General features: G+C 26.8%; 1 protein-coding gene across 1 annotated transcript in view; it reads right to left on the bottom strand.

Annotated features, from left to right (window-relative positions):
- LOC100206379 (sushi, von Willebrand factor type A, EGF and pentraxin domain-containing protein 1) overlaps positions 1-27585 on the bottom strand; it is an 83101-nt gene that overhangs the window by 48570 nt on the left and 6946 nt on the right. Inside the window, exons 4-10 of the mRNA XM_065811671.1 lie at positions 13714-13908; positions 13385-13582; positions 5688-5882; positions 5345-5533; positions 4959-5207; positions 610-852; positions 266-532 (exon numbers count right to left, since the gene is read on the bottom strand). Coding sequence (XP_065667743.1) covers positions 266-532; positions 610-852; positions 4959-5207; positions 5345-5533; positions 5688-5882; positions 13385-13582; positions 13714-13908 — 1536 coding nt within the window. The remainder of the gene's footprint in view (positions 1-265; positions 533-609; positions 853-4958; positions 5208-5344; positions 5534-5687; positions 5883-13384; positions 13583-13713; positions 13909-27585) is intronic.

The raw sequence follows: 27585 nt of genomic DNA, 5'->3' as shown, positions 1-27585 counted from the left end.
TAAATAATTTTTAACGCGGTTTAAAATTAAGTTTAATCACAATGCTGTACTTTAAAACATGATAATGATTAAATTTTAACAACCATATAATTAATTTTTAACAACCATAGCTGTGATAAAGTTAATTTTATTACGCAGCTCTGTTATGCAATAAAATCTCATAAAAAGGCCTGTAACTACCACTGAGAAAAAAATTTCATGGGTGTTCACTATGTCATTTTATTTCATAATTTGTTTAATAAATGCAACATTCAATCAAACTTACCTGAACAATCAGGCCATGGTTTGTTTCCCTTTTGTATAGGGACAAAAAAAACAGGGTTTGATGAGCTGATTTCATTTTGCCCTCTCCATTGCTCTTCCTCACCGCAAACATAAAAGTTGTAAAATTGAGGCAAATTATCTCCTTGCAAGAACCAATGATCAGCTTTGCAAGAAACTGTGCAGATATATGTCTCAACTACATCATTTTTCATAACATTGCAGTTTAACGCTCCATTCTCTGGCGGATCATATAAAGGGCAAGCTTTCACTAAATATTAAGTTCTTATATTTATAGGCTTCAATATTTAAAAAAAAAATATTTTTGGTTTCTTACTTGCTACTTACAGTCTACTTGAACACTAAATGTGCAGTTGACAATGTTAAATGATTGGTCTCTTGCTAAATATGTAATAGTATGCTTTCCGCGTGGGAAATAACTTCCACTTTGATGACTTGGAAAAACATTTACATGGAACTCATCAACATTATCGTGAAACATTGGTTCATCCCAATAAACTTCATAAGGAATTTGTCCTGTCTGAAAAACCTTATCAGATGGACAGCTTACAATCTTTGGTGGTTCATTGTCTATAAATATAAACAAGTTATATAATGCATTAAAAAAAAAATGTTTATTCATATTTAAAACTATTATTATTCACATTATATGTTTAAATTATACTATATCAAATATATGAATGTGTATATATATATATATATATATATATATATATATATATATATATATATATATATATATATATATATAAATTAGTAAAAAACACTTATCTAACTTTTATCTTCAACTTGAAGTTTCACCATTGCAGGATCATCAGGAAGAGTCAAAAAGAGGAAGGGGAAAGAAGAGGAAGAGACTCAGAACATCAGACGTCAGACATAAGAAGAGGAAGAGACTCTTCCTGATGATCCAGCAATGGTGAAACTTCAAGTCGAAGATAAAAGTTAGATAAGTGTTTTTTACTAATTTATTATTGCTCTGTTCTTTAAGAACATCGAGCACTCTATTTGTAAAATACACTAACATAATTTACATATATATATATATATATATATATATATATATATATATATATATATATATATATATATATAATATATATATATATATATATATATATATATATATATATATATATATATATATATATATATATATATATATATATATATTTATGTATATATATATATATATATAAGTACATATATTTGATATAGTATAATTTTACATAAACAATATATATATATCATGGTTTACTACTATAGTGGCAGGCCAAGTAAACATATGGCTTTATAAAAAATTGTAGGCGAGTTATAATTTTATAAATTTTAAATTAATAATTTGTAATATAGCGCATTCCAGAAAAAGAAATGGTCTTTTAATTTAATATGTAATACAGTTTAACTTTATGTATATTAAATATGCTTCCTTTTTAGAGCTAAATAATTAGATTTGAAGAGTATGGTTTTTAAGTGATGTATCACTGGATACAGAGGTAACTACAATGTTACAAAGTCTGTGAAAGTTTTTTGCCTTCCAAATAAAAAAAATGTGGATTTACGAAAAAGAAGGATAAGTGCTATACCTCGAGATAATATTTTAGATAGTTTAAATACTTTCATTTGTGAAGATCATTGGCCTTAAGACTATGAAAAAGTTTTAGTTTATGGAATGCTGACCAAATCATCCACGATTTGTATTTTCTTGTGTAAATCCAAGTCAAATTCCAACACCACCGGCACTACCAAGACTAACTACTGAATCATGCCATCTTTAAGAAGTACTATGCCTGATGAAACAGAGGCTTTTGCAAAAGCTGATAATATTTCTTCTTTTGGAGATTTGTGTTATAAAATAATGTCTAAAACTCTATTTTTTTCCTTCTCAATAATATCAAATATCTATAAAAACTGTTTAAATCTTCAATCTGCTGATATATTGGATAACTTGGGTGTTCCAAAGTTTATTTTGAAAATAAAAAAAAAGATTTATCTTTTTATTACTATTACTGTGGTGTTAAGTGCACCATAAAAATTTTTTCTTTAAATCATATAAATATTATTGACTGTATTAGCTGTCTGCATGCTGCAATACACTATCTGAGTTCTTTACCAATTGATCACAAGAAAAGTATTATTATTGAACAGATGTTAAGTATAAACTCCTTAATGTTTATTGGTGAAAAAAGGTATCTTCCTGATATTATTGCGAGGGCATTCGAATGCTTTTTATTGTCAAGAACTCTTTACTCTCAATTACATGATGACTACGAACTACCAAGTATATCTTTGATAACAAAGTTGACATCTAAAGTTAGAAATGTTGGAGATGATGACTGAAAGTTGTATTTTGACAGCTATTCTATTTCTCAAAGACAGGCTATTCTACTAATTGATGAAACTTATGCTAAACTACAGTTAAGATATCAAGGAGGTAACATTTTTAGTAAATCTGTAAATTACCCAAATGATTTAGCGAAAACAGTTTTGGGTTTAATTTGTTTTTTATTTGGTGGAAAACAATTTATGTATAAAGTATTACCAGTAACAGGATTAGATGCTAGTTTTCAATACGATTGAACAATGCAAACAATTGAAACAATAAAAAATTGCTATTTTTTGTTACAATAACAAAATAATTAAAGTTTTTTGGAATACCTAATTTCTATAATACTTGGTGCATTAATGATGACATTTTTCTTCTATATGACTTTGTTCATTTAATAAAATCTCACAGAAAAATGCCGAGGACTATGTTTTACTTACAAAGGTATTTCAAGAACTGCAAAATGGTCGGATCTTAAAAAACCTTTTCAATTTAAAAAATATGCTATTGTAAAATTGTCTAAACTTAATGAAACTGCAATTTTTCTAAACCGATTGAACGTCAAAATGTGTCAGCTTGTTTAAGAGTATTTTGTGATGAGACGGTAGCTGCTTTAAAAACTCATCTATCCATAAAGAATGTTGAAGACACCACAGTATTTTTATCTATTTTTATCAAATTTTTAAAACATTGTTAATGTTAAAGAGCTTTATGAAGATTTTGCATTAAAGATAAATACCGTACTGTTTTTTCATCAAATGATAATTAAACTTCCTTTTAAATTTAACTGAAATGGTCAAAAAAATGCCTCCTGAAAAACAAAGTCACAGACTAAAAAATTTAATCAAAGATACTTCTCATACTTTTTCTCATACATGTCATAAAATGGTTGAACTAGTAAAACATTTACTAAGTACAAGTCATAAGTATGTTTGCATTGGACACTTTACTAGTGACCCTATTGAGAAAGTATTTAGAAAACTTTGTAAGGATCATGTGGTACCTATTTTAAAAATATTCAGCAAATATTACAAAAAGTTGACATCAAAACAAAAAGTTGAGATTAAAAAACCAAATCTTTGTCTGAATATTGGTATCACTGCTAATGATTTAGAAATATCATCAAGTCACTTTTGTGACAAATGTAATTATGTAATTCGCTCAATGTGTTTCATAATCTTTCAGTTATTGAAAACCATATGTCTAAAGAAATTAAAATGTCTTTGATTTACATTGATGTCAATAGAGAAGATACTCCAGTTAAAGATACATCATTTTGTTTTGACCAGTTTAAAGATTATGTCAGAGAGATTAATCATGGTAGTTTGCCTGGAGATAACAATTACTATTAGATATTTTAATCATACATTTTTTTCATTATCTGCACACTTTTATCTGTCGTGTTTATCTAACTGCTTTTAGATGGTATCTGACTTTTATGGATTTACCCATGTTTCAAAAAAACATTGTAGAATCCTTGCCAATATATTTTATATCAACTATGGCCATTTTTATTCCCCACTTATATCTTTAAAGGAACCCAAAATGAACATTTTGAAGTTATCTTATATATGGAATATTTATATATATTATACTATATATAAATATTATATATATATTTTAACTAACTGTAGTTTTATTTTGAAAAGCTATTTTATCATATAGATTTTAGAGTTTTTTGCACAATAAAAAGTGAGTTTTAACTATATTATATCTAATGAAAAGTGGTTTGCATTTATTATACAATTTTTATCATTTCGGAGGTTAAATTCATTTAATTGTTACAAAAATCATTATTTATTAGAAACTAAAAAAAAAGCTGCATGCTTCCATAAAAAAAACTTGCCTACAGTTTTTTTAAAAGCCTTATGTTTACTCAGCCTGTCACTATAGTAGGCCATGATATATATATATATATACAAAATTTAGTATAGAGTGTGTAAAAAAAAAAATTTACTTGATTATTATGTAATACTATGTAAAAAATAAAAAAAACGAAATCAAAAAACTTATTTAAACAGCAATAACTATTCCATATTATTGTTGTTATAATGTTATAAAGGGTCGTCCAAAAATTACATCATGAAATTTTCAACCACAACCTGAGTAGCTCATTGAGTCTATTTTAGACTAGCTAATTTAAGCTGTATATACATATTTATCATAAACTATCATTTATGATATTATAAATGATGTCACGTATTATCATTTATGATATCATGTATAATTTTTTAAAAGAAAAGGAAATAATGGTACAAATTAAAAAAAAATAGTAACACTGATTACCTTAACACTACTGTACTAAAGGCACCTGCTAAAAAAAGCATTTTAACATATTTTAAAAAAAAACCTTTGACTGAAAGCTTGACTTCACAAGATCTCTGGTTTCCTGATGAATCTGTTGCAGTATATTTTACATAAACATCATTCTTGACAAAAACCTTTAGTGGTGAAGATTTATCCACTGTTATTTTAGGTGCAAGACCAATGTTATCAGTAGCAGTTGCTTCAGGTAAGTCAATTATACTATAATTTCTGTTTGGTAAGTTAAAAAATTCAGACTTCAAAACTGGACAAATAATATTTGGTGGCTCTATATCTAAAAAGTTCATAAAATATATAACAAATAATTTAAATTTCCAATCAATTTCTTTAAAGATTCTCCAACCATATTCTTATTTCCTTTAAACTTTCGATTAACATTTTGTAGCAAAAAATTAACTTTTAGTCACAAACCCTTGCATGTTCCAATCACACCATTCCAACTTCCGTTTCCTTGGCAAGTTAAATAACTACTTCCAGAAAGTTTAAAACCTTTATTGCAGGATATTTTGCAAACAGATTGGCATTTACTATTAACCCCATTGCAAGCAAGATTATCATGTTTTCCATACAAAGGAGCTGGAAGCGAAGGACATGTGATCTCTAAATTAAAAATACATACTATAATAAGTTATAAAAAATTAGAATTCCTGAAAAGATCTGAACAGATCTCATATAAAATCTTGAACAAATTTTGTAAAGACTTGAATTGATCTCAAGATCTTTGATAACTCTAAAAAACTGTTTGTTTCATTACCTTTATCTCTTAAATGACCAACAGGATCTGGACATACTTTAGGTCCTACACCATCACAATTAACAAACGCTTCTTTATATTTTACAACTTCTCTATACTGTTTTAGTCTTCGTTCAGTCGGGCAGTTGCCATTCCAAGTATGTAGTTCCCAACTAGTCCACTCCCCTTCAATACATTCTTTGAATGGACAGTTACCTGAAACACAATATAACTTAAAATTTGTTTACAAAACCTTAATGATATCATTAAAGTATTTCATTTCATAGCATTTTTAGAATTTTCAATCCAAACAACAACAAAGAATTATGCATAATCACATTTTGTGGGTGAATTTCATTTTAAATTTATTTTCAAAATGTGCTCATAAAATATGATTTTTACAAAAATTATTATCATAATTTTTATCCATAATAGCAAAAACAAATTTTGATTTTTTTTTTATATCCAATTTTTATTTGAATTTAAAAAAAAAATTTTTAATAGATTTTTTCATCAAAAATAATTGTTCACTAAGGTATGATGTCATAACTAAGGTATGATGTCATAACTAAGGTATGATGTCATAACTTGTGTCTTATCTGTCTAAATGTGTCTTGTGTCTAAATGGTTAAAAAAATAAATTCTAACTTGTGATATAATTTTTGGATTTACATATGGAAAAAAATATTTAAATATTACTTTAAAATATTGCAAAAAATTGTTATTACTTTAACATATTGCAAAAAACTTCATTGCCTAAAATAAATGGCAAAACAATACCAGATGAACCAAAAAATAGGCATTTTACCAGCAAATGTTTCTAAATCTAATTTACTAGATCCTCATTTATATATATATATATATATATATATATATATATATATATATATATATATATATATATATATATATATATATATATATATATATATATATATATATATATATATATATATATATATATATATATATATATATATATATATATATATATATATATATATATATATATGAAAAACTAAGTATTACTAGTACTAACCACTAGTATTTAGTACTAGTTCCATCTACATATAAAAAGGCTGACCAAAATGAGAAAGGTCAAATAAATATTAAAAGTAAACACCTTTTAACTAATCATGATGTTTTCAACAGAATTGAATTAAATGGCACCTCCAACTGTTTTATCACTCTAAAAGACCACAAGGATAATTTTTAATAGGTAAGTCCAACAGTTCAGCTATTAAATCCAGCAAAAATCGAAGTAAGAAGAACTTCTAAAGTTATTCGATCAAAAATAAATCTTAGAAAAAAAGTTTGCATCAGTCAATAGCTAAACTAACAGAATATTATGGGTTTCAAAGTCTTTCAAAGAAAAACAACTATAAAAATTCTTGATTTTTGATATAACTGATTTTTATTCTTCAATTAATGAAAATTTACTGAACAACACTATAGCCTTTGCTGAAAAATACTTAGTTATAAAACAAGATGAAAAAAAGTTAATACATCATGCCAGGATATCATTATTATTTAACAATGGTGAAGCCTGGATTAAAAAAAGTGGTTTATTTGATGTCACCATGGGAGCCCTTGATGGCGCAGAAGTTTGTGAGTTAGTTGGAATATATATCTTGCTTCAATTACTGCAGTCTTAAAACAAAAATGAACTTGGATTGTCTAGAGATGATGGTTTAGCAGTGTTTAAGAACTGGAGTCGCCAACAAATAGAAAAAATTAAAAGCAATGATCTTCTTATATCCATCAGCTGTAATTTTAAAGTTGTTAATTATCTAGACTTAACGTTAAATCTTAATGACAGTTCTTTCCAAGCTTACTGCAAGCCTGTTAATTCCATCAGTTATATAAATGCTGACTCTAACCATTCTCATAGCATACTAAAAAGTCTTCCTCACTCTATCGAACTAAGATTGTCAAACAACTCTTCTAATGAAAATATTTTTAAACAATCCATTCTCAAATCATTTTTAAACACTCCTTATCAAGATGCATTATATAAATTAGGTTTTATCTGCAAATTCGTTTACCATTCAAATAAAAAAACCAGTCCCATTCAAAAATCAAAAGTGAAACATAATCTGGTACAACCCAATGTTGCAACTCAATCTGGTACAGTACCAATGTTGCAACAAAAATAGGCAGTCATTTTTTGAACATGGTAGACTTGCATTTTCCGCTTGGTCAGAAACTTGGCAAGATATTTAATTGAAATACTATTAAAATCGTGTTTGCCAAACATCAAGTCCATCATTAATTTCAACAATCACAGGATATTATATAGCTAAGGTAAAGATCAGGGAACAACATGCAACTGTGTCAACAAATCCATCTGTCCAATGAACAATCAGCGCTTGACAAAGAACATTGTTTATCAAGCCACCATGTCATCAAATAAACCTGACTACAAAGAAAAAGTATATTTTTACTTATGTAAAACTCCATTTAAATCTTGGTATGTTAACCATCAAAAATCTTTTAATATCAATAAATATAAAAATGACACTGAGTTTTCTAAAGAAATTTTGGGCATAAAAGACAAAACGTTAACACCCTCAATTAAGTGGAAAATTGTTAAAATGTTGCAATTCTTATAAGTCCTCGTCAAAATTTGCAATCTTTGCTTATACGAAAAATTCCTTATTTTAACATATAAAGGTGAACACTTGTTAAATAAATGAAATGAGCTGATTTCAAAATGCAGGCACAAGAATAAATACCTCTTATCTTTTTTTGACACTGGTGATTAGCTAGGTTTTTGTTTTTCTTGGTTGCCATCAAGTATGTCTTTTAGCGACATAAAGATCCACAACACAGTATTTTGTAATTTTTAGCAGGTTTTTTTGTTTTCGATTTTGTATTCAATGGCTGAATATTGCCATATAGGCATGAAACTTAAAGTACTATAGAAAAAGTTGTTTTTTCTTCGTTAATATATATATATATATATATATATATATATATATATATATATTTATATGTATATCGCTCTATTTGAAATATCTTTTTAATATTGAGCACTCTTTTACAATTATGAGTTTTGTTTTATTATTATAATACAAAACAGCCTTAAATATCATTATATATATATACATAAATATATATATATATATATATATATATATATATATATATATATATATATATATATATATTATATTTATTTAGCTTTTATACTATTTATATATACCACTTGGTAACCCAATTTTTTTTCAATTAATTGCTTATATACATTAAGCACAACTACACTGCTCTTGTTAAGAGTAGTGACAAATTTCTTGATGAGATCAAACTTAATCTTCAGTGCTGGCATAAGCATTTTATAAGGTTTTATCAGGGGGCTCTAGTTCATATTGCTTCTTTCCACTAAGAACTCAGTCTATAAACTGCGTGACTTTTGGGTCATACTACTCTTTAATGTCACACCTGTCCCAGAGGCAAAGGAAACAAGGAAACTTTGTGAAACTGCTTGAAGGCATATGAGGAATGACATCATTTTAAAGTCATCAATGACTTCCATCCATAGTCATCATACTTTCAAGGTAATCATCAACATCTTGATAATAGTTTAGTCCTTTTTGCCCAGAGTATGTCTTACTAGTTAAGTTAGCATGGCTTTATCTCCTTAACCTCACCTGCAAATCTGTAATTGTATCTTCAATCTGTTGTTTCCTGTTGAGCTGATCCCTTATAGGAGGAGAGCATGCAACTGGGGATGTATGGTACTGGGATAATGAGTGAAGGAATGTCTGTTTAAACTATTTGAGGTGTATAATTACTAAATTATCAAAAAATCAGGCATAAATATGCCTGAGCTATGTTTTGTGGGATGCAGAATTACCAAATGCATGAGTGGTTTGTTGTTTGCTTCCAAATTTGTTGCATAGCAAAGTACAATTTCTAGAAATTGTCCTGATAACAGATATGCTGAAGTATGTTTGTTTTTACACATTTTATGACATGCTGCCATCAAATATACTTTTTCGATCTTGTCCTTATAAATTGTCCTCACTCATAGCAAAATGCATCTGCTGGATGAAAAAAACTTTTTTTTTTAACTTATTAAGTGCATAGCACGAAAGCAAAAGTATTTTTCTTTGTATTGCATTGTCATTTTGATAAAATACATAGGTATTTCTTGGTACACTGTTTTTTCAATATACGCAATCTTGAGCACCTTTTTTTCAAAATAAAGCTTTTTTTTATCTGTAACTTTTTATCTTCAAGCTTTTCTACTTATTCTTAATCTCCTTTTTTTCTAAAACTGTTATTTCTATATCTCTACTTCTCTTCACGTTGATACATAATCAACTGCATCTTTATGTTTTTCATGATCAAAGTACCATAATTTTTTCTGATGAACTCTTTCAGATAAACTCGCTATTTCCAATTATTTTTTTTTAAGTTTATTGCTTCTTTTCTTTACTTTAGAGTCATCACCACTCATTGATCTAGAAATCATCATTTTTTTAAATTCTATTTCACTCCCAACAAGGCTCCAAGCAACCACTATTAAGCTGGAAGTTCATAGAAAACAAAGAATAAAGTTAAAGAGCAAAGAAATAGTTGACAGAAGACTTGAAAAGTTTTAGGTTGTATGAGTCAGGAAAACATGAAGATAGGAGAGAGATCACAAGGGTTGAATTGCGGGGAAAAAAACTAGGCAAATAAAAGTTTTTAATGCACGTAGGAACTGATACAGTAAAAAGAAGAGACTTGGTTGAATGACGAGTCAAGCAAGATTGAGTTTTGTAAAGGTTCACCTTTAGTTCCATCAGCCAAATGGTATGATAGTATTTGCAGAAAAGAGAAAGAGATGCAACTTTACAACGACAAGAGAGAAGTTTGGCAGATATACTAAGTTCAACTATGTTTGCAATGCATTTTTGGACCTAGTCTAGAAGCGAAAGAGCATCATTAGAAGGACCAGTTCAAGTATGACAACAGTATTATGTACAGGGGCGAATAAGAAATTTGTAGAGGTAGAGAATGGAAGCGGGAATAAGAAAATTGCAAGCATGATAAAGAAAAGCAACCTTAGCTGATGCTAAGTTTGTACTTTGTACTAACTTTGCTTTGCAATTGATTGTATTTAGATCAAAAGTGAACAATAATCCAAGAAGATGTAATGAGAACTCAGTAAGAGGGTTACCATTTATTAATATAGGAATGTTAACAGTATTGCAATATATACATATATATTTATATATATATATTTATATATATATTAGTATATTTATATAAATATACTAATATATATATAAATATATATATATAAATATATATATATATATATAAACATATATATATATAAATATATATATATATATTTATATATATATATATATATATTTATATATATATATATATATATATATATATATATATATAATATATATTTATATATATATTAGTATATTTATATAAATTTCTTGATCTCATCAAGAAATTTGTCACTACTCTTAACAAGAGCAGTGTAGTTGTGCTTAATGTATATAAGCAATTAATTGAAAAAAAATTGGGTTACCAAGTGGTATATATAAATAGTATAAAAGCTAAATAAATATATGTAAAATAATTAGAAATATATACAATATATATATTGGTTAAATTAATATGAAATACCTTTTATACATATTTTACACATACATTTTTTTATCAAATGAAATTGTTTCATCAAATTGTTTTATCAAATGTTGTTTGTCTACAACTTTTTTTTATTTCAAAAAATTTATTTAAAAAAAGGCTCTTACTTTGATGTACATACGTTTGCATCCTTGATGCTCTAGTGCATCTCTCTGGCATTATAGTACTTGAGAGCTCACAGAAAAGTAGCTGAAAATCTCAGTTAAAAAATAATTCAAGTTTCTTAACCTTACATTCTATTAAATCAGTCCATGGCAAAATTGGATCAGTCAAACTTATAAAATTTATAAGTAAAGTAGTCTTAAAGCATTCTGAGGGGTAAAATTTATATGTTTTATACTAAAAAGGAGTTAGTTGGTTGTGCAAGTTTTAATTTAAAAAATTTTCATAGAGGATTTGCACAATTTTTAGATTTGTATACTTAGCATTGCATAAAACATCTAAAAAAATATTGGATATTGAGCATTTCAAATAAAGTTTTTTTGTGAAGATTTTTATTGATGATAGAAACAATAAAAAATTAGTAGCAAAAATAATATAGAATAACAATAGAAATAAAATAGAATAAAATAATGAAAAAATTATTTAATACATAGCATCATGGAAAACCTTTCACATCACACAAGTGAGGAACCATAAACATTAAACTTAAAAAATAAAATAAAGTTTAAAAAACCAAACTTTATATTGAGGATTTTTTGAGTTACAGCTCTAGAAAAAAATTGTAGAAAATTTTTTTTTGATTTTGGATGTTTTTTACTTTTGAACATTTTAACAAATTTTATTTGTTATTTCATTTTTTAATTGATGATAATGAGGATCAATTTTTTTTTAATATTATTTTTTTAGACAGTTTTATTGTTTCTAGATTTGCACTTTAATTGCTTATTTGCATTTCTACAACTTTTATTAATTTTTATTTTTGAATTTAACCTCAATAATTTTTTATCTAAATATATTTTTTATTATCTTTAAAAACAACCTTAAAAATTTAAGTGTTTTTCAAAGCCTAGATAATTTAGTAAAAAAATTTTAAAAATTTAAATTTTTACTAAAACCTCTTAATACCTGCTAAACTGATTACCAAATGAAAAACTCTGCAAAGTTCATGTTACCTTAAAAACCTAAAGTTCCTACAAAATACTGATTAGAACCATTTAATATGATTAAGTTACTTAAATAACTTACAACGACAAGGGCTTATTAGCATTAGGATTTAGCCAAAAGAACATAAATTAAGTAATTTTTTTCTTCTCAGGTGAATTTCCAAATCATAAATAAAATATAAAAATCACAGTGCAAAAAAAAAAAATTTTTTGTGAAAAAGATTTTTTAGATTAAACAACTTGTGATAAATAGAAATCATTCAGAATTAATCAAGTCAAATAAAAAATATAAACTTTAAAGATTATATAATGTAAAATATAATATAATAAATTATTTTAAATATAATAAATTATTAGGAGTAAACAAATTTTATAAATAACAAAGTAATTAATTAAAATAAAATATGCAAATGTAACACAAAGTAACTACATATATATATATATATATATATATATATATATATATATATATATATATATATATATATATATATATATATTATATATATATATATATATATATATATATATATATATATATATATATATATATATATATATATATATATATATATTGGTTTTGTAATTCTTTACGCCCTTTGGATATACAGAGCCACCCACAATTTTATAGTTACTGTAGTAAAAACAAATGCTATCGTTAATTATATTTAGATGACCATAAAATTTGTTATTGCACTTGTATTTTTTCTGTTAATATTAATTGTTAATTATAAGAAGGAAGTTTTTCCTGCAAATAATATTTCCTAATATTTTTACTCTTTTATACTTTATATTATTACCTTGGTGACAAATAAACATCAAAGATTAAAGAAGCTTGTTAATAGAAGTGATAGCTTGATACAAATTAATGGAGTTAATAGAAGTGATAGTTTGATAGAAATTAACTCCATTAATTTCTATCAAACTAAAAGAAAATAATTATTGACTTACACAATACTCGTAGGTCATCTAGACTTTTAGTAGGACATGTATCAGTTATACCATCGCAGTTGTTTTCTTGACCTTCATAGATATATGTTGCAACTATATCACGTTTTCTTGTTTGTGTAGAACATGTGTTAGGAATTGGAAAAGAACTCCACAATGTCCACTCAGATGTTTGACATGAGTTAATCTTTTTACAGCTGCCTTTAAAAATTGAACAATGAAAAAAAAAAAATTTTCAATCAACATACAAGTTTCTTTCCTTTTTTATTTTTGTTGCCATGCTTCTAAATTATTTCTATCTTGACCAAACAATAATTAAAAAAAAATCTTACACCACGTTCTGCTTTCAGAGTCTTGATCATTTTTGCAGTTAACTACTGCATTGTGGCAACTTGGTTTTTCTATGTACTTAAATACTTTCTGAGCACTTCTGTACCGACGCTGATGTCCGCACGAACCTTGATTTATATTTCCAGACCATTCGCTCCAGGTACTCCACCAGCAACTATCTACCTCTTGACATAAACCTAAAATTGATTGCCAATTAATTTTAATAATGTTAATATGTTAAATCAAATAATAATGAACTTTAACCATTTAAACCACTAAAACAATGTTGATCAATTAAAGAAAAACCAACAAATAACATATTTTCTTTACATCTATTTATTTCAATTTTTGTTTTTTAATAATATTCAATTATTATACAAATGTTATTCAATTATTGTAAAAACATAAAATTAACTTAAATTTAAAATTTAATAAACAATAACTTTTTTGTTGGGTTATTTTGCAGTGTACAAAAAAAATCATATTTAAAAAAAAAACAGCAACAAAAAACTTTTTTTTGACAAGAAATAAAAAAAAATTATGTAGTATGTCAGAAACTTTCTAATTAAATAAAATATTAAATGATATGTATGGTAACATTTTAACAATATATTAAATGATATGTATATTAACATCACTTTGTGACAAACAATTTAATTGTGTTTAAGAGGCATACAACTTCTTTTTTATCATTTTTACTTACATACTGTCTTTCTCAGTACAATATTGAGTACTTATTTAGCATTTTATAGGTCTGGTGTATATGAAACTTAAGAAATAACTGTTGCTTAAACAACACTTATTTCTAAAGTTGTACAATCAACACCAATTACATACTTTTCTTGTAAAAAAAATAAAAAAAGATTTTTATATATAAAAATTTACAAGTATGGTATTAACTTTTAAGTTGATACCATATTAAATAATAAAAATTATAACAAATCTAAAAACAATAGTTATAATGAAAAGATGATAAAAATCAAAAAAAATTATATTATTATATTTTATAGATAATAATAATTAAAACATAACTACTATATTTCTATTGTTTCAACTACAGAGTCTTTATTATTATTAAATATCAAATAAGCAGCTAAAATTTATTAAATAACAATAAAAATTTTAATAGTAATATAAAATATTGCACTAACATACAGTGTTGTATGTTAGTGGTAAGTTGGTCAGTGACCCCACCCCCTCCTCTTCCAAAAAAAAATTAAAAAAAACGCTGCTATAATCTTTAAAATTTTCAATTAGGTATTACTAAAAAAAAAGAAAAGGGGTGTAGGGGAGACTAGCCATGGCTCTTCCTACACAATAAGATGATGATAATAAATTTAATTGTCTCCAGATATATACTTATATTAAAAATTTTTAATTACATTTTTTGAAAAGAACAAAATCACTAAAAGAAGGGTATTTAGTCAATATCCTTTTTTTAATAAATGGTATTAATTGGTTAAATTTAAAAATTTATTGATGTTTTATGGAAAACTTTGATTGCATTAAAAAGAGATAGATACAAATTACCATTTTCTGTAGTTTGGGAGCAATATTTATGCATATGCACTTGTTTTAATAAAGAAATTAACATAAGAACTAGGTAGATTATTTAGGAGAAAATCAAACAATTATTACACTTTACAAGATATTGTAATTTTACACATTCAAAAACCTTTTTTTAAATATTAGATTGAAGAGAAGAAAATGTCATAATTCTTATGAATGGAAAAATGACTACTATTCTGCCAATGACACAAATGATTGAAATCTGAGTTAATTTTTTTCTAAAGCTGTGAGATTGATTTGTTTATGCATAGAAAATTGGTATAAAATAAAAGGTAATAAATAAATCTGTTTATAGAGAAATGAATATTTATATGAAATAAATTGTAAATATATATCAAAAACAGTAAAGCTTAAAAACAAAATCTCTACAAAATACCATTTTTATTAACTTTTTTGTGTATTTAAACTCTTTTATTGAAACAGAGTACGATTTTGAACATAAATTTAAAACCAATCATTAATAACAATAATAATAATTCATTTATTTCAGACAACAAGTACAATACAAGGTTTATAGTAAAACAAAACAAATAAAATTCAATTAACAATTCTGTTTAATCCATACGCAGTTAAATTATCACTGGCGCAGACGAAAAACTGATTTTTAAAACTATGTCTGCAGTTAAGCAGTGAAGTATCGAGAGTAGGCAGGCCCAGCTCCATAAACATACTTTTAGCACTTGAGTACTTGTCATAGCCAAAAAATATTTTTCGCATATTTCTTGTAACAAGATTGTAGATTTGAAAAAGTATTTACACTATAGTTAGGCCACAGAGCAGCATCGTACAGAGGCAGTGCGCCTTAAATAACTGTATTTTTATCCTTATTGAGCATCTCTTAAATTGTCTGTTAAGAATATTTGTACATGTATACAGACATTTAATCTCTCTATTGATGTCAGCATCATCAGATAAATTATTTTGAATTATATGATATCCTTAGTAGTTTATCTTTATGATATTCTTAGTAGTTTATTTTTTTAATTAGAGGCTCATGGTCAATCATATTAAAACTTTTTAAGAAATCAAGAGATGGCTAAAGTAAAATAACCAGTAAAGCTACAGTTAAGTAGCCTTAAATAATTTTATTTTTTCGCCTGTTGCAGTCATGTCAGTGGAGATTTTTTAAACATAAGGGTTATTTATTGGAATAATGAAAGAAAATTATTGCTGCCCCAAGCCAAAGCCTCATTTGCTGTAGCAGCTCACTCCCATGTAGCAGCAGGCTATAAGATAGTTGATGTATGTACAGAAGCAAAATAATATTCATTATGTTAAAAAAATCTCTACTGACGAGAGCGCAGCAAGCAAAAAAATAAAACTATTTTAGGCTAATTAAGTGTAGATTTACTAAATAATCACTATCAAATGCACCATGAACCGTTTCAGTAATACTAATAAGTAAATGAGAAAGCTTTTTCAATGAAATTTTAACCAGTATATAAACACTCAGAATTGATAGAAATAGCTTGATGTAAAAATGAATCAATTTATCAAGAATTTAATGATATAATAAGTCTGAAGTTATTGCAGAGAAGATTTAAGTTGTTTTTATGAACTAGTACAACAGATGCAGTTTTGAAAATATTAGGGAATATACAGGTAACAAATAAGAAACTAAATACTTCAGAAGTTTAAGAACAGAGATCGCAATGCTGTTTGCACCAGAAGCCTTTTCATCATAAAACGAGAAAATAAGAGATTTTTATTTTTGAGAAGAGTATTTTATTTTTGTTAATAGGTTTTATAATTCTGGAATAACGGTTTGACGTTTCTAAATTAAAAACGTCAAGCCGTTATTAAAACGTATTAAAAATTTTAATACGTTGGGTTAAGCCTAAAAACCGGCCCGGCCAAAAGCCTAAAACACGGTCCGCATATTTTGAAACCCTAGACAGCCTCAGAAAGGCAGAGATATGCGCAATCTGATTGGCTGATTTTAAAAGAGAGGCTTTAGTGCGTATATTAAAATCAAAACAAATGTCAAAACGCTTACTAGATAATAGAAGTGAAATTGAATAATTGCATAAAAAAATCAAATAATAATAACATAAAAAGTATAATTTTTCTATCAACTTCTGTACAATATAGTACTTATACATTTACAAAACTTCACAACTCAAAACAACTGCGATTTTCATAATAACTTTTCAAAAATAAAGATTTAAAAGAAGTAGTTTGTTTTCGTAAAATATTTTATAACTCTAAGATTTAAAAAAAGACAACCATTGTAACAAACTATTAATTAGATAGTAAAACTTTGATAATATTGATGACTTGGTATGATTTCTTCCACATTAAGTTCCCAATTAATCCTATCATTTAGCTAGAAATATATTTTTAAAAATTCCCTAATTTCTTTTCAGAAATTTTACACTAATTACTCTCATATACAAATTATATGCCTTAGTAAAACATTTTATGTTTGAAAATATTGCTTACTGTTTTTTTTAATTTGAGAGCGTTGGAAATTACCCAGGTAATTTCCAACACTGTCAAATTAAAAGCAATTGTAAGCAAGAGCTAATTTGGATATTTGGTATTTTAGTAATAAAAGATTACAAAACTTTGTAACATAATAAACCATAAGAAAAAGTCTATAACTTGATGTCTACAAGTGTGTTTTGATATAGTTATTTGATTACTAAAAATAACTCTAGGAATGACTCTTAACTTACCACATCTTTATGAAGAACTAAGTTTTAAAAGGTAGAAAAAAGAAAACTACATGTTGTAGTTTATTTCATTTCAAAAGTCAATACATATAAAGCATGTTTGTTGATGATTAGCTCTTAACCTGTGAAAAAAAATTGGTTATCTTATTCTATAATTGTAAAAAATGTTTACCCCCTGATAGCAACTGATAATAAATAATATTAAAGCAACAAATTTTGATAAATTTCATATTTATTATGCTATCAATTTATTTTACATTAAATACTCCTGAAGCAAAAAAAATTTGTCTACTGTAGAAAAATAAAAATAAAAAAAATTTTTATAAAATGTATTCTTACTTAAAAATGATGGCTAAAACACACAAAAATTTAAGCTACTATATGAAAATTCAATTTCAAAATGGTGTAACACTTTTTGTAAGATTTTTGATACCCCGTACAAAAAAATGTTTATCTTGAGATGCCTAAAAGATAAAATTCTGAACTTTTTTCCTAATGTTCTATATGTAACAAACTCCATAATACAAAAAAGCTGCAGGGGTTTTCTTTTTTAAATCAGATTTATTTCTATTCAAAGTTTTATAAAAAAATCAAGAAAAAATTGTTATTTTATAATGAAAAAAAATTATTTGCATTTATTTTTTGCATTTTTTTAAAAGATTTTTAGAATCTTGCTGTCTCAGTTGCAGTTCTAACATATAAACTTGTTTGCATTTCACATCTAAGATCATTATGTATAATAACTAAAGGATTTTCTATTTTCAAATCTTCAAACAATAATTATTTTAAAATTGTTTCTTACAAAACTAAAAAATATGAATGATAAAAAAATATGTTCAATTGGAATAACAAATAAAGAAATTTGTAACAAACAAACATATGTAAAACCCCATGATATCAAGAAAGTTTCAAGTCTTAATGATGTTGAAAAAGCCTTGATAATTTGTCGTTCTAGCATTCAATTTGATGAAAATGCAACGGTTTGCCTACACCATGAATATGTTTATTTAAAACGTTATTCCGCAATCTATTTAACTTGCTGTGATTTATTTAATTCACATAAAGGAAAAAGAAGAAAAGGTATTATTACTTAATCATGAAACATTTTGAAAACTTTATTGTAATTTTATATAAATTATATATATATTTACAAAATATTCACTGAAACAGTAGTTATCACTCATGTTTTTAGGAGGACGTAAAGAAATTAATATGCAACTTGCTAGGAAATTGAAAAATATTGGTATTAATGTTATTCCTACGACTATGAACATAAGTCCTCTCAAAATGCATGCAGTAAATTGTCACTCAGTTGTTCTTGGCAAAAAAAAATTGTTACATGTTCAAAAAACAGTAAAGTTGACATTGCAAGGACTTTAAATATAGATCCTGAAGAGTTAAGCCGAGAAGATTCCTTCAATAAATTATCTAAGGAAGTCAAAGGTAAAGCAAATGACATGGATATACTTATTAGAAAAATAAAATAAAAAATGTTAATTTCCAATCGTAATCAGAAAATTCAACTACTAACACTGGTTCCAATTTCTTGGTCTCACAAAGATATAGAAAAAGAATTGAATGTTACTAATTACATGGTGCAGATACCACGCAAATTGCTGCAGAAAAATGGTATTTTATCTTTTCCTGAAGAAAAAAAAAGGGAAAGAAAACACCTCAAGAATCAGTAGATAAAATTATTGAATTTTATTGTAATGATAAAAATAGCAGACTAATGTCTGGTAAAAAAGATTTTGTTAGTATAGCTCAAAGATCTCACATGCAAAAGCGTTTGATTCTCTCAAATCTAAAAGAGCTATATGCAAAATTTACAACCTGTTATCCAGATATAAAGACTTGTTTTTCTAACTTTTGCTCACATCGTCCAAAATGGTGAATTACAGTAGAAGCATCTGGTACGCATACAGTATGTGTGTGCACCTACCATCAAAATATTAAGTTAATGATTAGTGCAGTTGAATTATCAAAGGATTATCACGAACATTGATATGCTTGTTTGTAGTAGGGCTAACAAGAATTGCATGATACATCGTTGCCCTATGTGCCCAGAAGATTCTGCATTAGTACATTATCTTGAAAATGAGTTATACTCTCAAGACAATATTGATGAAGATGATGATTATTGTATAGAGTATAAACAATGGAAAACAACAGACCGATCTGAGCTATTAAGTCTAACAGAAACGACAAGTAGCTTTATTAATATTTTGAAAAATAAGTTACAAAAACTTACTGTTCATTCTTATATTGCAAAAAGTCAAGCTGCTTCTTTAAGAAAGTTAAAAAATGAGTTAAGTAGTACTGAGGTTGTTGTCCTTTTAGATTTCTCAGAAAATTATGAGTTTGTTGTACAAGACGAAATACAAAGTTTTCACTGGAACGAAATTCAAGCAACATTGCATCCAACAGTAATTTATTATAAAGAAAATAATGTCCTCAAATGTGATTCATTATGTTTCATCTCAGATGATTTACTGCATGATGTAGATATGGCTTATCATGTGATGAAGCTAGCGATTTAAAAGCAATATTTCTCATCAAATAGAAACTGTCCATTACTTTTCAGATAGGTGTGCTGGCCAGTACAAAAACTGCAAACACTTTATAAATATATGCCACCATGAAAAAAATTTTGCTATGAAATGTACATGGTCTTTCTTTGCAACAAGTCACGGTAAATCACCCTGTGATGGTTTTGGCGGGACTGTAAAAAGACTAACTTCAATTACTAGTCTTCATGGAACAACAACAAATCATATTCTTACAGCATCTGCAATGTTTAATTTTTGCCAAAATGAAATCATAGGAATTAATTTTTATTACATATCTGAGGAGTCAAACACAATAATTCTAAGTGAAATGGAGCAAAGATATGCAACTGAAAAAACGTTACCAGGCACTCTCGCCTATCACAATTTTGTTCCAATAAGTAACACAAACATTGGAACTAAAGTTGTTTCTGAACAATTAGAGTATTCATTTGTTTTTAATTTTCAAACTGATGAGATTATTAAAGAATTCTTGTCTAATATAAGCATTGGCGCGTTTGTATGTTTGATATATGATAACAATCCATGGATCGGACTAGTTGAGGAAACTGTTCTTGAAAATAAAGACTTTCTTGTTAGATTTATGCATCCATATTACCCTTCAAGGTCATATTATTGGCCTTCTAGAGGTGATGTGTGCTGGGTTCCATCAACAAACTTATTGTTAATGATTAATATTCCAACAACTGTTACAGGAAGAAAATACAAAATCAGTGAAGTAGATCACCAGAGCATTGAAGATAGCTGGGCAAACTTTAAACCAGAGAACTAATTTGTTATCTTTCAAAGATTTTTAATTTTTATTAAATGTCGAAGATTGTCAATTCTTATAGCCTTTTAGTTTTAGTTTTTCTCATTACAATTTAATTATTTTCATGGTTTTAGTGTAATTTCGAAATTTTTTGGGTTTATTATTATAAAACTTTGAATGCGAATAAATCTGATTTAAAAAAAAAAAACCCGTGCAGTTTTTTTGCATTATGAAGCTTGTTACATAAACAAGCTTCATAATGCAAGTCTGATGATGAGAAGAATGATCGCATCAATGTTTTTTACAAATTCAGAATTTTATCTTTTAGGCATCTCAAGATAAACATTTTTTTGTACGGGGCATCAAAAAACTTACGAAAAGTGTTACACCATTTTGAAATTGAATTTTCATATAGAAGCTTAAATTTTTGTGTATTTTACCCATGATTTTTGAGTTCCTCTTCCAAAAAAATAGATAGGTAGAAATGTTTACCACTATTAAACAAGTATTTCATAAGTTAAAGCTAATTGTGTCGTGCAATGAGCCTAAAAAATAAATGGCGCTAAAAAAAAAAAGTCAAAAAAGAGACTGGGACCAAGTATCAGTATCTCTGGAACCGTAAGGAGTCAGACACTAAAATTTGGAGTGAAGTTTTCATTCGTTAATTCAAGCTTGTATTTCATAAATCAGCAAAATCTGAGATGGTATGGTGCCATATTATTTTTTTTTTAGTTGATTTGACAATGACCCAATGGAGAACCAAGGGTAAAGACGTAGAAAAAAGAAACATGTAAATTCACGTTGAATATTTCAAGAGTTTATACAAAAGCATTTTATAATAACAAAAACACATAGCATGACAACTGACTTTTTTTTTTTTTAATTTTCTTTTCTTTTCTTGATTACTCTTTTTCTATTAAAATATTTAATTTTTACCACTTAATTTTTTATTTTTATTTTTATTTTTTTCGATTATTACAATAAAAACAAATACCACAATCATTTGCATTTTTTGATGCCACAATCCACTTTTATTTGGTCAAAATATTTGACTTCAATACTTTCTCTTACTTGTAATATCAGTTATTATATGTAACAGTACAAAAAATAACTGTTCACTAGACAGTATAAATTTTTCTTTTTTTGTTAAAAATTTCAAACAGAGTATTAATATCCAATTGTTATCTTTTATATATAAGTTAATGTAGTCTGCCGAACTTTTTCTAAACCTTCAAAATGTGTTTAATGGTTTCAGGACGAAGTTTTATTAGAGTTATGTAATAAAAAAAAAACAGTTTTCCTCAAAACTAAGGTTGAAACAAAACATGAAAACAAAATCTCATTAGAGTTCATATACTGACATGAAACATGTAAGCTAGTTTTGCAATCAGTACAAACTTTTATTTTCAAAAACTTTAATGTTTAACTCTTTGTAATTAACATATAAATCAATTTATAAATAAAATTCTTCACCAGTAGTCTCGTGCAACTGAATATCAACTGCATATAAACTTTGTGTTTGAGTATGTTTTAAAGCCAAGGACATTGTATTTTACGAGAAACACGTTTATAGATCTTTTCGACTTTACTTTAACACATTTTTTTTTTCATTTCTTTAAATTAACAACAGATAAAATCACCTTGCCTCTCATTCAAAACCAGCGAATCAGATTGCTTATATTTCTGCCTATTCTGAGCCTGTATAGGTTTTCAAAATATGCCGCCCGGCCAGATATGCTCTAAAAGGCCCATTTTAACAAAAAATTAAAAAGGCATATATTTGTATACTAAACTTGACGCGATTGTTTAGGAATAAGTATTTTTGAATAATAAGTAAAATAATTCTTCATTTCAGAGTGTCTATAGATAAGTTACTATAGAATTTTCCTTGTACAGTTTTAATCGCATTCTTAAAAAGCGACAAGATAATTATTTATACCATTATGTGGGGCGTGGGATTTTATATAAAACGCAAAACGTCTTTATAAGACATAAAGCGTTTAATTTCATTTCATTTTATTTGATATAAATGTAATTTTTTCAATTACCATAAGTATTAAAAACGCATTTATACCATATATTATTTATGGTATAAATGTATTAACTCATTTATACATTAAGTATAGCATAAATGCATTAATTTATTTATAACATATTTAATGTATAGAATTAATGAATGCTTTCTATGAAAGAAATGCTTATTTTTTAAAAACAGACAAATTATGAAGTAATTGTGGAGTAACTTGTCTGTTTTTAAAAAAACAAAATAAAATATTTTAATAATAAATTGTTAAAAACAAAATAAATTATTTTTAAATATATCAAAATATAATATTAATTAAATAATTTTAAAAAATTAAAAAATCGTTGCGAAACTTCATTGCGTAAAAACGTCGTTTCATTTTGCTTCGCTATTCCTTTATTGAGTAATATCGTCTTTGGTTTTTACAAAAACAAACTCAAAAAAAAAAAGTAACTCAGAAATAAACCAGACCGAAAAAAAGTTTTCTAAAAATTTATTTTTTTAAATATTATTATTGTTTAACGAAGTTCCCACAACCAGTTCACAGTTTTACTCGACAAAATTTATAACTAATTTATAAATAATTTAATTTTATTTAAATTAAATTTATAACTAATTTAATATTAGGGCTGTACTCGCTAAAACTAGCATTAATACTTTCGAGTAGCCGTGGCGTAGTGGTAGCGCACTTGCCTCAGAAACAAAGGATCTGTGGTTCAAACCCCACCTCTGGGCAAGTTTTGCGACATTGGTTCGGAAGGAGGCATGAACTTCTTATTAAATGCTCTTTCGTGGTGCTCTGTGATAAGACCGTAAGGACTTCTTGGGGCACCTAAATAACATTAAAAAAAAAAAAAATACTAATACGTTGTCTTCGCTTCTTCTGCTGGTGCTTTTTTTATTTTTTGCAATAAAAAATATAAAACTTATAAAACAATAATATAGTTTAAAGATTTTTTGAGTAGTTGTAAAACATCTGAAGAAAATTTTTTCATGATTTGTTTGGTGTGATGTTGATTTATGAATTGATGAAATAACAAGGTGACTGGAAACAAGAAGTCTGATGATGAGAAGAATGATCGCATCAATGTTTGTTGCTTTTCTGGATGTTTTTCAGGTGAAATTTTTGCGATAAATTTTTTTTTAGCCTCTTGATCTTCTTGTGACATAAGTCTTTTGGTTAATGTAATGTAATTGAATTATGTCGTGTCCATGTATAAATACTTTGTGCACAGGTGGATAAAAGGACACATATAATCTAACAGTGTCAGTATCCTAGAATTTTAAGCAGTCTATATTGCATATCCTGAAATTAGTTTTATCAATACAATGATAGTTTAATACAATACAATATAAGTTTAAAGTTTTGATCAATACCCAGAATTTAAGCTGTTTGTTCATTGCTGTAAAAGCACGGCTTGAAGTATTGCCATTGTTGCTTGTTTCAGAATCACTATTTTTTGGGAAATTAACAACAAGTTTGAAATCTTCTGTTTAGTCACAAATGTCTTTTTTTGTGTTTTTTACATTTTGTTTGCCACTGTGCAATATGCAAAATCATCTCAAAAAAAGAAACCCATGTATGAAGACTGGAAAAACCATATTTCAATTCACTGTAAGTATAATCTGTATAAAAGACATCAAGACTATTTATAATTTTTGGAGAAACACAACACACTGAACAATGTTGGTATACGTTAGTTATTCCAGATAATATCGTTGAACCTTTCCATCAATCATTGTATGCTTAATAATACAATTCACTTCAATAGTAGATCCAAAAAAGTCTAATAAAATTATACCTTAGTTTTCTTTTTATCTCGCTTTTAATGTACGGATTTTTTTTGAACAAAGATCAAGAACAACTACCAAAATAATATTGTTGTTATGCTATGCAATGTAAGGCATCCATAGCAACTAAATAAAAATACCAGCGTCATAAGAAGTGTGAATATCATTTTAATACACATATAGTGCACAATGTGCACTATATGTGGGTGTTTCATATTTTATCAATTTTTGAAATTAAACTCGCGAATCGATTTATAAATTGACCATTTATATGAAAATAAGTTTGAACAAAAAAAAGTATGTTTGTACAATTTTTAGGGTCCCCGCCAGTTCGATTTTGGGCAAAAATGTTGGGTGTTTTAAACGCCTGGCGGGTACCTTAAAATTTATCCTATAAAATTTTTTATTCTTTTAAATAATATATGTTGGATTAGATGTTAATTACATAAAAGGAGCATGTTGAAAAAATTAAGATACGCCTCCGAGTTATTAATATTTACAAAAACCTATTTTATAACTCGGTGGCGTATTTTATAACTCGGAGGCGTATTTTATAACTCGGAGGCGTATCTTAATTTTTTCAACATGCTCCTTTTACGTAATTAATATCCAATCCAACATATATTATTTAAAAGAATAAAAAATTTTATAGGATAAATTTTAAGGTCCCCGCCAGGCGTTTAAAACACCCAACATTTTTGCCCAAAATTGAACTGGCGGGGACCCTAAAAATTGTGCAAACATACTTTTTTTTGTTCAAACTTATTTTCATATAAATGGTCAGTTTATAAATCGATTCGCGAGTTTAATTTCAAAAATTGATAAAATATGAAACACCCTAGTGCACATAGCGGAAATAAAAAACTGTTAAAATAACGGTAAACGTAAAAGTAACGTAAAAATATCAGACAACACATGGCGAATTGTGTCAATTATTAGTTATAGTGCAGCAAAAGTATATTTTCTTAAAGTTTTTTTTTTTAAGATTTGTGTTGTTTAAAGTATTACATATAACAAAATAACGAGTTTATGCAAAAGAAAGGTTTTTTCTTATCGCTGAATACTCTAAAATAACATGTACCAATTCGGTGTTTTAACAGCACAGATGTAATTCAAATATCATAAAATGTCGATCTCTCAAAAACTATTATTATTATTTTCAAAGTACAATATTTAAATGCTCAGAGTTCGCGTAACTAAGAAATTTAATACAAATAAAATCTAACCACAATTCTCTTAATATATATATAAAGAGAGAGAAACTAAAATTAAATATGTTTTACAGATTAGACAACTAAAATGTTTCCCTTTTTGGCCACTTACAGGCCCACAGTGTGATGGACCCACCTACTGGCCTACTGTGCAGTGCAGCTTATCTTTTTTTCTCGCATGCATAAGGGGTTGTCCATAAATTATGTCATGCTTTACGGGTTAGGGTTAAGTGGTTTTGTGACGACTTCTAAAGGACTTATTACTAAAAAGTTACGACATTGTGACAAGGGGGAAGGTGGTGAAAAACAATCAAAAATAGCGTAACGTAATTTATGAACAACTCCTAGTGTTGAGTTTTTACGGTAAAAATACAAAAACACCGATATAGCAACTTATACTGCGTTACACTGATAGCGTTTTTGCTTTTTACCGTTTTTAAACTTATTTTAAATAGAAAGCTCAATCCTTATTAGTGTAATATAATGTAAGTTACAGTATGATACATCAATGTTTTATGTGCATATACAGTTTTTATCGTACAAATTTACCAAAAAAGCTTAACCCTTGCGTGTATCTATTGCGTAGATTTTTTTTCCGAACTTTTATTATTGTAGCGGACATCAGAGTTTGCACCAACTTAAGCATAAATAAAAATTAATTTTAGTTTTTTCCAATTTACTAGCAAGTTATAAAAGCTCTTTTCTCGGTAACAACTAACGATTCGCAATTAAATAGTTTCTCATGTTTGTTTCGTCAAAAAGTACTCTTGTTAAAAAGTCACTAAACATCACTCGGAGGAAAACTGGCTGGAGAGGGAATGGTTTTAAACGTATTTTGCACCACAATATTTAGGAAATGACAAATGCATATATAGTTAATTAGCAAACGAAACCAGATTGAGTTATGTATATCAATAAAAGTTTAGCACGGTATAATTTGTATCCAATATAAATAACTTTCTGGATTACTTTAACACACTTAGTTTATTGGAGTTTATGGTGTTTAAGCGTTTATGTTTAAAATTTCATTTAAAAGCTGTTTAAATTGCTGAGTGGCAACTGAATTTTTTGTTGCATCTGTAATTTTTACTTGAGCCGGCAAAGTAATCTTTTTTTGAAAAGGATTCAAACTTTTCTCACTTTTAATGTGCTATTTTTTATGTTGCTTTTGTCTACCTTTGTGTTGGCGAAGATCAGCGCATTAGAGGCAACAAAAAAGTTTGTTTAGTTACATCGGAGTACTCTATATGTCAATCGACGATGTAAACCATAACCTTTTCCTATTTT

The sequence above is a fragment of the Hydra vulgaris genome, chromosome 12, assembly GCF_038396675.1.
Source record: "Hydra vulgaris chromosome 12, alternate assembly HydraT2T_AEP".
Classification (NCBI taxonomy): domain Eukaryota; kingdom Metazoa; phylum Cnidaria; class Hydrozoa; order Anthoathecata; family Hydridae; genus Hydra; species Hydra vulgaris.
Note: the sequence above shows the minus strand (reverse complement) of the source record. Positions and strands in the feature narration are given on the sequence as shown.